The sequence below is a fragment of the Alligator sinensis genome, unplaced genomic scaffold (genome assembly GCF_000455745.1).
Source record: "Alligator sinensis unplaced genomic scaffold, ASM45574v1 scaffold755_2, whole genome shotgun sequence".
Taxonomy (NCBI): Eukaryota; Metazoa; Chordata; order Crocodylia; family Alligatoridae; genus Alligator; species Alligator sinensis.
In genome coordinates, this window is record NW_005841883.1 from 3,154,212 (window position 1) to 3,168,345 (window position 14,134).

Consider the following 14,134-nt stretch of genomic DNA (forward strand, 5'->3'; position numbering starts at 1 on the left):
GTTACTGACACAGAGTCCAAGATTACAAGATGAAAAGGCAAAAGAACTATGTTTGGACAAGACTGCAACATTTTTGCGTGTACATGTATTTTTTGCAAAGTATCAGATACAAATAATTATGGGTGCAGAACGTGACACTAAGTTTTTAACATCTGGTCCTGTGTTCGATAGCTGTTTATGATTTTATTGCATAAGTACTGACCCACAAAGCAGAGATGCCAAAATATTTTATTGATCAGCATAATTCTAAAGTACTAAAACATGGGTTTGCTTATTTTTATCAGTAAAAAATTATGTAAAAACATAATTATGTTTTGGATATAAACGAGAGGTCAGTAATATGACATTGTGGTATCAGTGCTTACAAATGCCAAACTCTGAATTAAAAAAAAATCCATCTTATGTGGTGCCACAAGACAAGGAACAAATGGCAAGGTACTCTGTGCTCTATAAATATGTCCCATGATAATGGATCTCTTTCTTCCAAGGGAGTCTGATAGTTCATAGAAGGGGAGTACAAGTGCTGCATGATAGAGGAAGTGTTGTTCTACAGGATTTTTCCCATAGAAAATCTGGAGACAGCTCCTGCTCACCAGGATTGAATTTCTCTATGTTGGGGAATCTACACAGAAAATGGGCTGGGATTCCTTTTGCACAGGGAATCCCCTGCCACTGGAGAAAGCTTCCTTGTCCTGCCTCATGCCTACCCATCTCTCTTGCTGCCCCTCAAATCTCATGCTACTCCTACATCTCTATGTTTTCCCTGCCTTTTCTACCTGCTTCCCCACCCTGAATCTGCTCTTTCTCTTTTATCTTGCTGACGGTAGAAACCCATGGCCCCTGCAAATTCTACGCCTCTACACTAAAGGACTCTTATACAGTGTCTTCATACACATCCAACACAAATCTGACTTTACAATTAAAACTCCTGTGTGGATTTCCTTTTTCTTTTGGAATGTTTCGTGTTAATGCTCAGATGCATTTCTCATCAATACAAATACTAAGAACTGAGATCAACTCATAAGTCATCATTAACATCTAGAGCAAGCTCAGTTTACTTGCTTCATACCCCAACCCCACAACACAATATTCACAAAAGTCTCAGTCTACTCACCTCTGTAACATAATCCCTTTTTGTTCTAACCCCACTCCCCAGATAGACTCATGTTTATTTGTTGCATGTGTAAGTCAGATGTACAACTCACCTCTGATTTTTGACTGCTTAACTGAAACACAAAATTAAGTACATATATAAGATATGACTGCTTTTGTGAGTTCAGCTAAAGGTCAATAATGATACTTTATGATGTGAAAGCTTTCGTTTCTTAACATTATTATTATTTAAGGTTTTAGTACAATAATTATGTCTCTCTGGATTATTTAAGAGCTTAGTACTAGGTCTCTGGATAAGGTATATACATTGAAGTTGGCATGAATGAAAACATTGCTTTAAATTCTGATTTCCTCAGTTTCTGGTGTAGAGGCATTTGAGTTAAATTTGCTCAAAGTACAAGCCTTTGGTGTAGTAAAATATACAAATATACACAAGAACCCACTGGTTTTAATACATGATATTTGGGGATTTCTCTTCATCCCATGGCTAGATGGTGAAGATATAGTAAGCTCTTTATTCTGTGGGTATTATAGAGTAACTCTACACCCTTTTATAGTAAAGGTGATTTTTTTTCCTTGAGAAGTGTATTTATTACAAGATGGTTAGCATACATAAGTCATGAAACATACATAAAATAGTTAAAATAACCTAGTTACAAAATAAGAAGTGTTGTGTACATTTTCAAAAACCTAGGAAACAATGGGATCAGTATTTTACAAAGTACATATAAAAGTACTTCATATACAAAGAAAAATACAAATGTGCAAATACCATTCTTACAGGTGGATATTTATCAATTGAAAAATGCTAGAAAACTCCTTCATTCCTTCGTTTTGAAATTTCAAATGTATTAAAAACAGCTACATTTCCTACTCTGTGTACAATGTGAAATTTGAATTATTTTGTCAAAAGAGGAACAATGGTTAAAAAAGGACAACTCATTAAAGAACTCAAATGTTATAAATGAAGTCAGTTGGGTTAGTTTCTATTAAATTACAAGTAAAATGTCTAGAAAAAAACAGAAAATATTAAATCATATATACAAACTCTCTGAAATATTAGTTTGCTATTTAACATATTAACATTTCAAAACAAAAAAATGGGTTAGCTTTCTAAAGACATCACAATGTCATCACAAGTTGTAGCATGTAAACCACTATTAATTTTGGGCTATATAAAAAAACAACATTCCTCAGAGATTTTAAATTGAACACATACAATGTTATCAAATGTAAAAATCTAAAAACAGTCTTCCAATTTATGTGCAAAAATGTTTTTAAAGTATCAAATCACAACACATCAAATCCAATTATGTACATATTTAATAATTGTAAATGTTGTTAACTAGCTACTATTGTTCTGCTATAAATAACTTACCTCTGTCTTTCAAAATGTCTGCATTTCAAAGATTTCAGTGCAAGTGCTTGCTTTATTGTTTAGTGCATTATCACTGTGTTTGTTATTTTTTTAATTTTACAGTGAGCAGAACAGCACATAAATTAACACACACAACTTTCAAACTTCATGGAGAGAATTTCTCCTACAAAAGTCAGTTTGTGACCAATTTCTTCTTGCTATTGTCATCTTTTGTCCTATTGTAGATAAACACAGAATTGAAATGCCATAAATTAATAGTAAACTTCTTGGTAGAGAAAGCAGCTGGAAGATTCAGAAGAAACCTCTCTTTGAAAAATCAAATATTAGGTTTCACTTTTTGGTCTTAAAAAAAAAAAAAAGAAGTGCCCAACACACTTGCCAATCTGGTATGCATGTCACTGAACTAAAAAATTTAACTATTTTTTCAAAACTGCAGAAATGGTCCCCCAGATACTTGACTACTCTGAAAACAAGACTGTTTAGGTTTGTTACTCTTACATAAACCTGGTGAAAATACAATTCTACTTGAAGAAGAATATCTACAGTTGACACTGGACAAGTTAAAACTGGACAATTTGAGCAACTTTGTGATTAGAAAAACAGTTTCTGATGGTAGATTAATTCCTGTGCAATACAGCAGGCTCATTTAGCTAGGAGACATACTGGAAAGAACAATACTACAGCTAATCAGGTTATTAATTTTAGAGGCCCTCCCTGATGAAGAAAAAACATAGTTATAGTGGTTATAATATTTAAAAAGATGATACTTCAACATATTATGAGAATTTATGGCTGAAATGAAAAGAAGGCTTGCTTGCTCAGCAGTAGCATTTAAGAAAATATCTTCTTATACAATGAGGTGCTGAAAGCATTTCTTTCCTACAGTTGGCAGTGGAATGGTATTCCTTGTTATGCATCTGAAATACAGCTCTGGATTTTGTCCATCCATTGCTGTGCGCTCTGTGCATCTTGAGCACAGAAATTGTACACACGTTTACTTGTCTTGAGCTGTAAAATGGAAATAGAGTGTCAGATAGAAAAATAAACAGATAAGATACAGTTAAGTAACTCACAACTTTCTTTCATATATATATTATATCCAAACTGTTTCTTTTTTGTTTTAATAAACAAAGGTTCTGAATTTTCACTGTGCATTCAGATTGAGGACTATTTGCTAGGTTTGCAACAGTTTTTCTCCAGTAACTTTTCAGCAGGCAGCACGAAAACATTAACAAAAGATATGCCTCTAAACAAAAGCCAGTAAAAAGTAAATGTACTTACATCAAAAAATGCTTTTTCACTAGCATGCTTTGGAGCTCCAATTGTCGGGGAAGCAGGAATCACTGTTTCTACTTCTGCAAGATCAATGTGTCCCTTACAGCTTGTGTCTTCACCAGAGTCATAGTATCTCAGCTATGGCACAAGAGAGGGAAAACCACATGCAGTTTCCAAACAAATCAACAAACATATATGCCTTTTAGGGCCAGAACTTCATGTTTGTTCTTGCTATGCTTGGCACAATCTAGGAGCTGGAGGGTGTCAGCAGCAATTGGCACTAGGGGACTTCACCCAGGCTGCGCTGTGGTTGGGCAAAGGGAAGAAGCAGCCGCAGCAGCTGGGTTCTAGTGCTGGCCCATCTTAGACCTGATCACTGGATCATTCTGGCTCATTGCTGGAAAATGTTGCTGACAGCTGATTTAGAGGATTCTGAGGGTGGACCAAAATTTGGTTGGTTTCCAAACCCTCTTTGCATGACCCAAATCCTCGTAGACAACTGGCTGCTGGGCTGGTTCTGGTGCGGAATTTGCAAATGTTGGAGTTTGGCTGTGAGTGACTTAAGCCCTTAGGGCCATTCCCACAGTTGCATCACTAGGTGGTAGGGATGTTTATGCCACCCCGCTATTGAGGGAGTTTTGTAGTTGGCACAGGAAACACTGGGGGAATCCTCAAGGATACATAGTCAAAAAGCCTGAGGGTGAACTGATTCAATCCATGTGGGTTTCTCTAAGCTGTGTAGATTGGATCAGGAGAGAACAGAACACACATTTCTCCCCTGTGGGAGGGAGCAAACAAATGCCTGCACTGGCCAAGACCAGAAGCTGGGGGTTGCTCTCTGCTTGCCAGACGTTTCTGAGGGCAGCTGAACCTCGCCAAGCTGGGGCCCTCCTTGACTGGCTGTGGAGTACATGCTCCCAACCCTTTGCTGTCACCATGCACCCTCCCCACACTGAGCCCTAGGCTTCCAGGCTGGTGTGGCAGCCAGGCCGGTGGCAGCATGGGGGAAGCCGGAGCTGAGCAGGGGAGGGAACTGAGGCTTCAGTTCTGCCAGACCACAGCCCCTCTGCCCAGTTTTGGCTTCTGGATGGAGCAGGCAGGGGGGGTGCAGAGTGCCAACATGGACACCAGGCCTCTGTGAAGTGGCTAGTATTCGCTTTGGATTCGGATTTGGCTGATTCAGGGGACAGCGATTCAATTCGGTGATTCGAATCACTCCCAAATCGATTTGGCTGCATCTGATTCAGAGATTCAGCTGCTGCTGAATCAGCCGAATCTCCGAATCACACAGGCCCCATCCCCCACCTGCTTTCAATGGCTGCCCTGCCTGGTTTGGAAAAAAAAAACCCCACGCTCACTGGCTCCTGCTAGGCAGGAGGTGATCCCTGTTGCCCCATGCCACGTGGGGGGGCTCTGCCACAAGCCCCCCAACCCCCACCCACTCTCCTAGCCCCTCCTGCCCCAGCTCCCAGCCCTTAAAAAAAAATAAAAAAAATAAAAAAATAAAATAAAAGCCCTGACTCACCGGCTGCTGCCTGGTGTGGGAGCAATCTCTGCTGCCCCCCATTGCCCGAGGGGTTTGCTTGTTTTTTTTAAAGGGTCAGAACTGGGGCAGGCGGGGCAGCTATGGGGGGTGCTGGGAGAGAGGGCAGGGGTTGGGGGGCTCGTGGCAGAGCCCCCCATGCAATATGGGGCAGTGGGGATGGCCAGTGAGTGGGGGGCTTTTTTTAAACAACCAGGAGCTGGGGTGGGCAGGGCACCCATGCGGGGGCTGGGACAGCAGGCAGGGGTCCTCCCATGGTCCCCTCCCCCTCCACAAGCCTCCCCTTCTTTGTCTCCTTCTAACGAGCATGGAGTCCAGGGGGGACTGCATGAATTGCTGAAGCTCTCCAAATCTTTTTTGAATCAATTCAGAGAGCTTTGAATCGATTCAGACCTTTTAATTGGTCCCCTGATTTGATTTAGAGATTCGGGCACTGAATCAGGCCGAATCTCCTCGGAATCGAATCAGCACGCAAAGCTTTGCACAGCCCTAATGGACACTTACCTTAGGGTCTGCAAAGCCCTGGCTCACCCAGCAGGCAGCCTGGAGCTGGCAGGGGGAATCAATAGGGACCCTGAGAGAAGTATTTGTGTTGGGTCTCCCCATGCCCCCTGCCCCACCCCAGCTCTGGGTTGCACACTGGCCAAGCTGGGGCTGTGCAGATCCTAAGGAACTGCTCCCTGTTGGCCCCCCACACCCCTCTGACCAGTGTTCTGGCCAAGCCAGGACTGTGTGACCCAGATGGAAGCATCTATGTTGGCTCCCCATGCCCCTCTGCTCACCCCTGCTCTGGGCTGCATGTTGCCCAGAGCTGGGAGCTGCAGCTGGGCAGAGGAGCTGTGCGGGTAGGTCTGTGACAGCCCAGGGATGAGGCCAGCTAGGCTGGAGCAGCAGAGCGTGAATCATGTTACGGTGGGCTGCTCTACGAGAGGGAAAGGGAGTTGCAGGGAGCTACAAAACATCCTGGGATGCTAGAGGGCTGCAAGCTAACTTGAGTCAGGAGGGGATCTGAGACATTCAAGAGATCAGTTTAACCTAAATCAGTCAAACCTGATACTACTTCCATCCAGGTTTATCTTAAACTGGGTTTGGCCATTTTGAAACCAGTTTGTGTGTTCTGAACTTCTGTTCTGTTACAGGTTTAAACCTGTTTCCAATCACTTATACTGGTTCATGTGAGGCTGGACTTGCTGCTCTTAGGATGGCTCTGTATAGAGGAAAAGAGCAAAGCTGCCCCAACACAAGGTAGAAGCTAGTTTTATAATCCAGAAAGAAATCCCATCAGCTTGGATGACAGGATTCATGATTTCCTCTCATGATTTTCATTCATTATTGAACTGGAAACTAAGTCTCTGGACAGGTGTTCAATTGCAGCACCAAGGAAGTTCTGAGAAAACATGTTGAGAAGGGAAGCATATAGGTGGTCCAGCGCCTCAGCTGTAGAGTTACACATTCACCTCAAAGGTGAGATCTTCAAACAGGGGGCACTAGGGGGCTGCTCCTTGGGTTCCCCTTGGACCAGGGTAGGGGGGCTGGCAGTCAGTAATCAGCTGGCAGCTACTGAAAGGCAGCAACTGCCAAGGACATCCCTCTGCCCTGCAGAGGGGCAGGGTTGAGAACTGCTCTGCTCTCCTCAAATCTACCACCCTTGGTGGTGCCACAGTCTGAAACCCAGTTCTTGCCAGGGCTTTTGAAGTGGCAGAAGAAATTTCCTTCCTGTAACACTAACCCCAACCCCATTCCCTCACCCTGACTACTCTGCCCCAGATGGTGAGGAGGGGCGGCAGAAAGGAAGGGGATGAAAAAAGTGACTGTAAAGGTGTCACAAGTGGCACTAGGAAACTCACCTCTCCAGAGAAGTTGCTGTTCAAAACAGATACCACTTGGTGGTGGAGTCATCACAGTATTCTCCTTACAAACCACTTGAACACCTGTACATTCTCTTTTTGGGTGCTAAAAGGGAGTATGTCTTGTTGGAAATGCAGCACCTATCCATGACTTAGCAAAAGACTACCTCAACTTGTCTTGCACCAAACAGTTAACAGAAGCATTTATGCCCTGTATTGTTAAGGACGGAAAGTGATCATGAAAAATTCAAATATAATTTTAGATAATTATAAACTACATATAAAACTGACATGTTTTCTATACTGTACTTAGTGGTTTAATGTAGTTTTTCTACAAAGATACTATGATTTCAATGATAACTACCCTAAAAATTAGTTTCAATACCAAAATAGTTCCACAAAAGAAAATCTGGTATTTGCAAGCTAAAAAAAGACATTCCCGTGAACTGGATATAAGAAGAAAAGGCAAAACCTCCCAGCAAAGAAGAGACAGTATTTCTAAATTGGATTTACTTCCATTTGCCCCTTTTACTTACAGATTTATCTTACATGGACAATACTCCTTATGTGTTTTTGATAGACACAAATTATTAAAAAAGCAGGGCCTTTTATATATGAAGGAAAAGAACCTATCTTTGTGTATGCTGAGGAACCCAAGTATTAATCACAACTAATTAATATTTTTAAAGATACTGAACTAGGACACATTCAACACAAATTCCCATTTCACACTTAATTATAATGATATCAATAATTGGGCATTTAAGGAGCTATCAAAAACAAAATATTTGAGTGAAATTCTGGCTGCATTAAAGCCAATGGCAAAATGAATATTGTCTTGTTAGATTTTAGGGCCAAGATATCCTTTGTTCTCAAGATATGAAAATAATTTAACACAAAAACTCCATTAAATTATCACATATGCAGGTTGCTATTGCATTACAAGTGTCTATAACAGTTCAGTGGATCTTTGTGCCAGGACAATTTAGCTAAAAAATTATCCACAATGTATACTGTATTCTAACCCATCTTTATTGAGGGTGGGCCTCAAACATGAAGTGCTCTGAAAACCAAGAAGTGGTAAAATGCCTAGTTTGGGAGCATAAAGTAATGACTGCAATTTGCACAGAAGTCTTAAACAACTTTGACAAAGGTAATTCAAAGAGTTCCTATAGCATACATGGAAAGGCCGGATAATGCCACAAAACTAGCTCAACAAGGCAGAGGTGTAGCAAGCTCAATGAGCACCATGGCTGGGGAGATGCAGGGTATGACAACCACTGTAAGCAGGCAGCGGTGGGGGACATGGACAAGGGGAAAAGCTACTGCTCTTGGGCTACTACTGCTACTGCTGTAGCAGAAGCAGCTCTGCTCTGCCAGCAGCAGCCCTGTGTCTGGGCTCCCTAGGAGCCAACTCTGGTATCCCTGTTTGCTCCTCACTAACCATGATACATACATATTGGGTGCAGGGTTGTGCAAAGACTCTCTGGGGAGGGGCAGCACCATTCTGCTGACTCTACTCACGCCCTGCGCCAACCCCCACATGCAGTATTTGGTGTAGCGCTGCCCTGTCTGGTTCCTATGGATGAGCAGGGGCAGAATAGGGCTGCCCCGTCCATGGCTATGACTCCATGGAAGCAATTCAGGTGCCCCGGGGAGTCTCAGCCATGGAAGTCTTAGGCTGGTGCCCTACTCACCCCACCCTAGTTATACCACTGCAACAAGGGCCCAACTCTTTTGGAATTGGCATCCTTTAAAAAAAATGCTCCTGTAAGGGAAATATCTTCTGTTGTAAATGCCTTGAAACATAAAGGGTTTGTGCTCAACAGACCACTGCCAGATCAGGGTGTCTTTTTCGAATGGTACACCAGATAGTTACCTCTGGTATTTTTTTTAAAAACAGAAGCTTTACATGAAAGAAGGTATATCAGCCACACACATTACAAACTCATCTACCCACATATTCATACAGATACCTATATCTACATACCATCTGCAAATAGTCACTACTGCATTATTGTCAAACTACTAAATATGCTTAGTAAGTAAAATGTAACAAGTTATTAAGCTAAAAATCTAGTTTCTGAAAATGTTACCTGGTGTTTTGTCACATCCAGTACAAACCAACGGGGTTTCCAACCTTTTAACAGAGCTCCTCTTTTGTAAAGTGTACCTTCAAATGACCTTAAAGGTAAGGAGATGAGAGGTGTTACCAAAAAGATTTAATAAGTGAATGTTGATTTTATATCCTGAACTCCATGGTATATGGGACAGATTGAATTTTTTCAGTCACCATTTTTATTTTAGTAACATAAATCAGGTATAAACATAAATAAGATAAACCACTCAGAACTCAAGAACACCATAATTTCTTCTGGGATGAGACAGTTGTAGACTGCCTCATATAAACCTCTTGTTTTACTTTTAAGTATTAACAACATGATTATTCTGATCTGAAGGTTAGAGAAGAGGGACAAAATACAACTCAGCATAATCAAAAACTGACTGGCAGCAAAAAAGCAGAAGAAAACTTCAGGTATATAGGATCATAGGAAAGTAGGCCTAGAAGGGACCTCACAAGGTCATCTATCTAGCCCCCTGCTCAGGGCAGGTTCATCCCTGACCATTGGCGATGCGTAGGGGGTGCATGCAGGTGCACGTGCACCCCGAGCTTGGCGGTGCACCCCCTGCAAAAAGCACTGCCAATAATGCTGGTGGTGCCTGTGGGTGGTCGCTACTCGCCACCCTTCTGCCCCCTCCACTGCCGACTTCATCTCCACTGGCCGCTGTTGCTGCTGCTGGTGGCGTCTGTGGGTGGTCACCGACTGCTGGTTAGCACTTGCCCTTTTCTAACTTTTCTAGGTAGCCTGTTCCAATGCTTGACCATCCTCATAGTCAGAAAGATATCCATAATATCCAACTTACATTTCCCAAGATGCACTTTGAGGCCAGTGCTCATAATCCCATCCCCTACAGCCACAGAGAAGTCTATCTTTATCCTCTTTAGAATTGCTCTTCAGGTATTTTGAAGACATCAAATCACTTCACAGTCTTCCCTTGCTCAGAGTAAATAATGCTAGTTCTTTTAGCCTTTCCTCATAAATCATGTTTCCCAGGACTCTAATAATTTTTGTTACTCTTTGTTGGCCTCTTTCCAAACTGTCCACTTTTTTTTCCAGGTGTTGGGCCCAAAACTAGATGCAGTACTCCACATGTGTCCTCACTACCACCAAATTAAAATTCAGGTTTTAAATTGACGGCAGACAAATGCACATTTCTACTACATTCCCCATCATTATATCAGCTGTTTGATTCTTTGAATTTATCTGACTTTAATAGTATGAAATATAATAGTAAATTGCTAGCCTACTGAAGATAAGGTTTCAGTATGATTCAACAATTACTCAGTTTACCTATTTTCATCATGCTTTGATGTGAACTGATTGTATAATGTGGTTGCTCTTCTGTCCACTCCATTAGAGGGAGTAATGCTCACACACTGTTCTTCACCCAGTCCACTGTCAGGAAGATGCAACAAAGACCTCTTTTGATAAGAATGTAGATTAGCAGATAATATCCCTGAGGAGCCAGAAGGATGTCTCCGAAGCTAAAAAGAAAAACGTACACTTTAACTAAGGGTTTTAGCCATGTTTCGAACAGAATAGCTCTCTAAAATTTGATTGCCTGATGAATTAACAACCAAATTATCAAATGAATACATTATCAGAAGTATTTCAGCCAAAATTTTCCCAAATCCATAACTCTTCTTGCTAATCCACATTGTCCATTATTGGCACAGATGGCTATACAGCTTGAATAGCCAAAAAATGAAGTTGGTCTCATCACCAAGACCTAATTATTTTTCCAAAATATACCACAGAATATCTCCTTATACACAATGCTATTATTAACAACAAAAGCTATTCCAGTAAAATAAATTTGCAAAGTACGTTTTTAAATATGTGTCATATTCATTAACTTATTAATTAGTGAAATTCAGGAATGCTTCTTCCAGCCATTAATTAGAATTAATAAGAAGTTATTGTTTATTCATTCCACTTATCCATATACATAATTCAACAGTGACTCAAAAATAGTCTGAAGAATAGAGGTCAATGTTTAAATTTGAATTGCACAAAGCAAGCTGTATTGATTAGCTCTTGGTGAACTGCCTCATTTTAGAACCCCCTTTTATACAAATGTACATTTAAAGGTCATGTCCTTTGATACAGAGGATCTTCCAGCTTTACTTTGAGTGTTTTGACTAGTTCTTAGATAGCAGCACTAACAGCAAATGGATAACCGAATACTTAAAAAAATAAAGAGTTGCTAACCCTTTATTTTTAATTCTGGGATTCCTGGCAAGGATAAAAGTGACCACAAAGAATGAAGAATGTGTCAACCTTTTTGCTACAGAAAAATTCTGACTTCACATGAACTGCACATTACAGATGACTCCTGTATGCACATTTAAAAGTACTTGCTCCCAAAGGTTACTATGATCTTAAAGAACCAACTAGTTTTCCTGCACTCACAAGTAAACAGTTTAATACAGTGGAACCAATCTTTTTGGCAAGCATACCAATGTAAGCCACACCCCTTCCCTGATCTGCAGCCTTTCGCCCTATACCTCTCTAATTTGCTGTCTTTTTCTCTGCCTCCTCCCCGCTCTGCCATGTGCCAAACACAGAAGCAGCCTCTGTCACAGGTTGGCCACCTCTGATTTAACAGATCATCAGAAAACTACCCTGTAATTCTGCTTCTCAGATCGGAATTTATAAACTTTTACGTTTTAACTTCTTTGCGCAAAGTTAGCAGAATTTTATCAGTTTCTGGAGGTCAGTAGCAGCAGAGTAGAGGATATGGCAGGCAAGATGTCCGTTCTGGGCATTTTGTACGGTTTCCAAAAGGCACAGATATTACTGTCCACGTATTCCAGGCGGGATGTGGTATATGATATCAAACAATGGTCTGGCTTGTGCCAACAAAGATCAAAGTAATTTAGAAGCTGTGAGAGTCACACCAATCTTGCACTAAAAATCTAGGAGTCAAAAGTGAGAATCCTGGTGGATGGTACTTTTAGAGAGTCTGTTTGCAGTGTTATTTTACAGAACTATACTGTGATGTAGTGCTTTATAAAGTGATATGCTAAAGCACTGGGGTCAACCTTTTTGGCAGTTATACCTCAAAATTATCCCAGAAGGGCCCCTTCAGTCCCTTTCCCCTAGTTGATCTGTTCCTTTGCTTTCTGCTCCCTGCCCCATGCTTCTTGACCATGCTGCTGCTCTTGTGTCTGCTCCTTGCCCTATCTACCACTGTTCTGTTTGTCCACTTCTCAGTCAGCTGTATGTCACACACAGAGGCTGCTTGTGCCACCTGTGACACCCATTCAACAGGTTGGCCACCCTGTGCTAAGAAACAGTGTAGTAGATTTTCAGATTCAGTTATGCTCTTGAACAGCAGATAGTTAATGAAAAGTATATATGGTGATTTTAAATAATACCATGCTTTAAACAGATGGGGCGTATCCACACATGCAGGCACGTGAGCTTGCAGCAGCTCAAATAGAAGTGGTGCAATTTGAGCCAGGGCTTTTTGCCTCAACGCACGTACCTGGACATGCACTTTGTTGTGGAGCAAATTGTGCCACCTGGGGCAAAATAACCCTGCTTGGCTCCTCCCAGATCTGCAGCCAGGGGGAGCTAGAGCCCAGAGCCAGCACCTGTGCTGGCCCCAGCGCTATAAAAAGCTGCCCTAGCAAGCAGCTCAGGGCTACTCTCTCTCAGGAGCTTCTGGGGCCCAGCCAATTGGTATCTGGGGACACTACCCCTTCTGCCAGCAGGACTGCAGCAGCAGTATCTCAAATCCATTTTTTAAAATACCCCAAAATCCATGTTCTTCCACGATTAGAACAAAAGACCACTTTACACACACACACACACACATACATACATACATATATAGAAAGAGAGAGAGAGACAGACAGACAGACAGAGAGGGATCGATCATTTGGGCAATGGTTTATTGGTATATTTACAATGTTAAAGCAATTTGGAAGCCTTCCAGTGTCTCTATCATTATAATAAAATTAGTTCTAAATATCTATATGTGTGAATGTGCGTTTTTGGCTTTCTTTGCACATGATGGATGTGTAATGGGGGGATGTGGAGTTTGCAGGGAGGGGCTGGGAAGGAGTGTGGGGGAAGGCAGGAGGGTGTGTGGGTGGGTGTAAAGGGGACCATGCGCTGAGCAGCACTGGGTCCTGCTGCCGTGGGACTGGGCTGGCCTGGCAGTGTGAGCAGCCCCAGTGCTGGCAGGACCCGGCATGGCTCGGCACATGGTCCATGTGTGCCACGCTGAGTCCAGCCTCTGGCAGCAGTGCTGCCTGCCCCACTGTGCAGGCAGGGAGGTGGCGCATGGCAGGACTTGGGCCAGCATCGGGCGACTAGCTAGTCTGGCTTTGCACCGGAGTGGGTCGCATGGCTCCTGTGCAAAGACACAGTAGCTGCATGGCCTGGGCTGGATTGGGTTGGTGGGGTGCATTTTCCAACGAGCCCCACTTGCCCAATCCAGCCCAGGCAGCTAGTGTGCCTTTGCACAGGAGCTGTGCGACCTGGTCCGGTGCAAAGTCAGACTAGCAAGTAGCACGGTGCTGGGCCAGGCCGGGTCCCGCCTCATGCTGCCAACTCTGGTCACTTGCCCCCCTGCAACCCAGCACCACCCCACGGCCCTGCCACATGCCTGCCCCCCGACCCGGTCCCAGTGGTGCCAGAGGCAGCAGGCAGCATGGCTGTGGCTCTGCTGCAAGCATAGGCAGGCAGTGTGACCCAGACTCCTACATGCTGAATGGATCCGGCCCAGCCTGGCCCAGTCCATCCAAGGCCATGCACTAGCGGGCCAGGCCGGGTCCATTCAGCATGTAGGAACCTGGGTCACGCAGCAATGCGACACTGTCCGCTGTGCCCGCGGAGAGGCACA

The 14,134-nt window shown here is 42.8% G+C and overlaps 1 protein-coding gene across 1 annotated transcript in view; it reads right to left on the reverse strand.

Moving 5' to 3' along the window:
• Nucleotides 1–224: 224 nt before the first annotated feature.
• The window catches only part of SBF2 (SET binding factor 2), a 500,212-nt gene continuing 486,302 nt past the window's right edge, over nt 225–14,134 (reverse strand). Inside the window, 4 exon segments of the mRNA XM_025196666.1 lie at nt 225–3,499; nt 3,773–3,904; nt 9,253–9,340; nt 10,570–10,763. Of these exon segments, the coding sequence (XP_025052451.1) occupies nt 3,401–3,499; nt 3,773–3,904; nt 9,253–9,340; nt 10,570–10,763 (513 nt within the window). The 3' untranslated portion in view covers nt 225–3,400.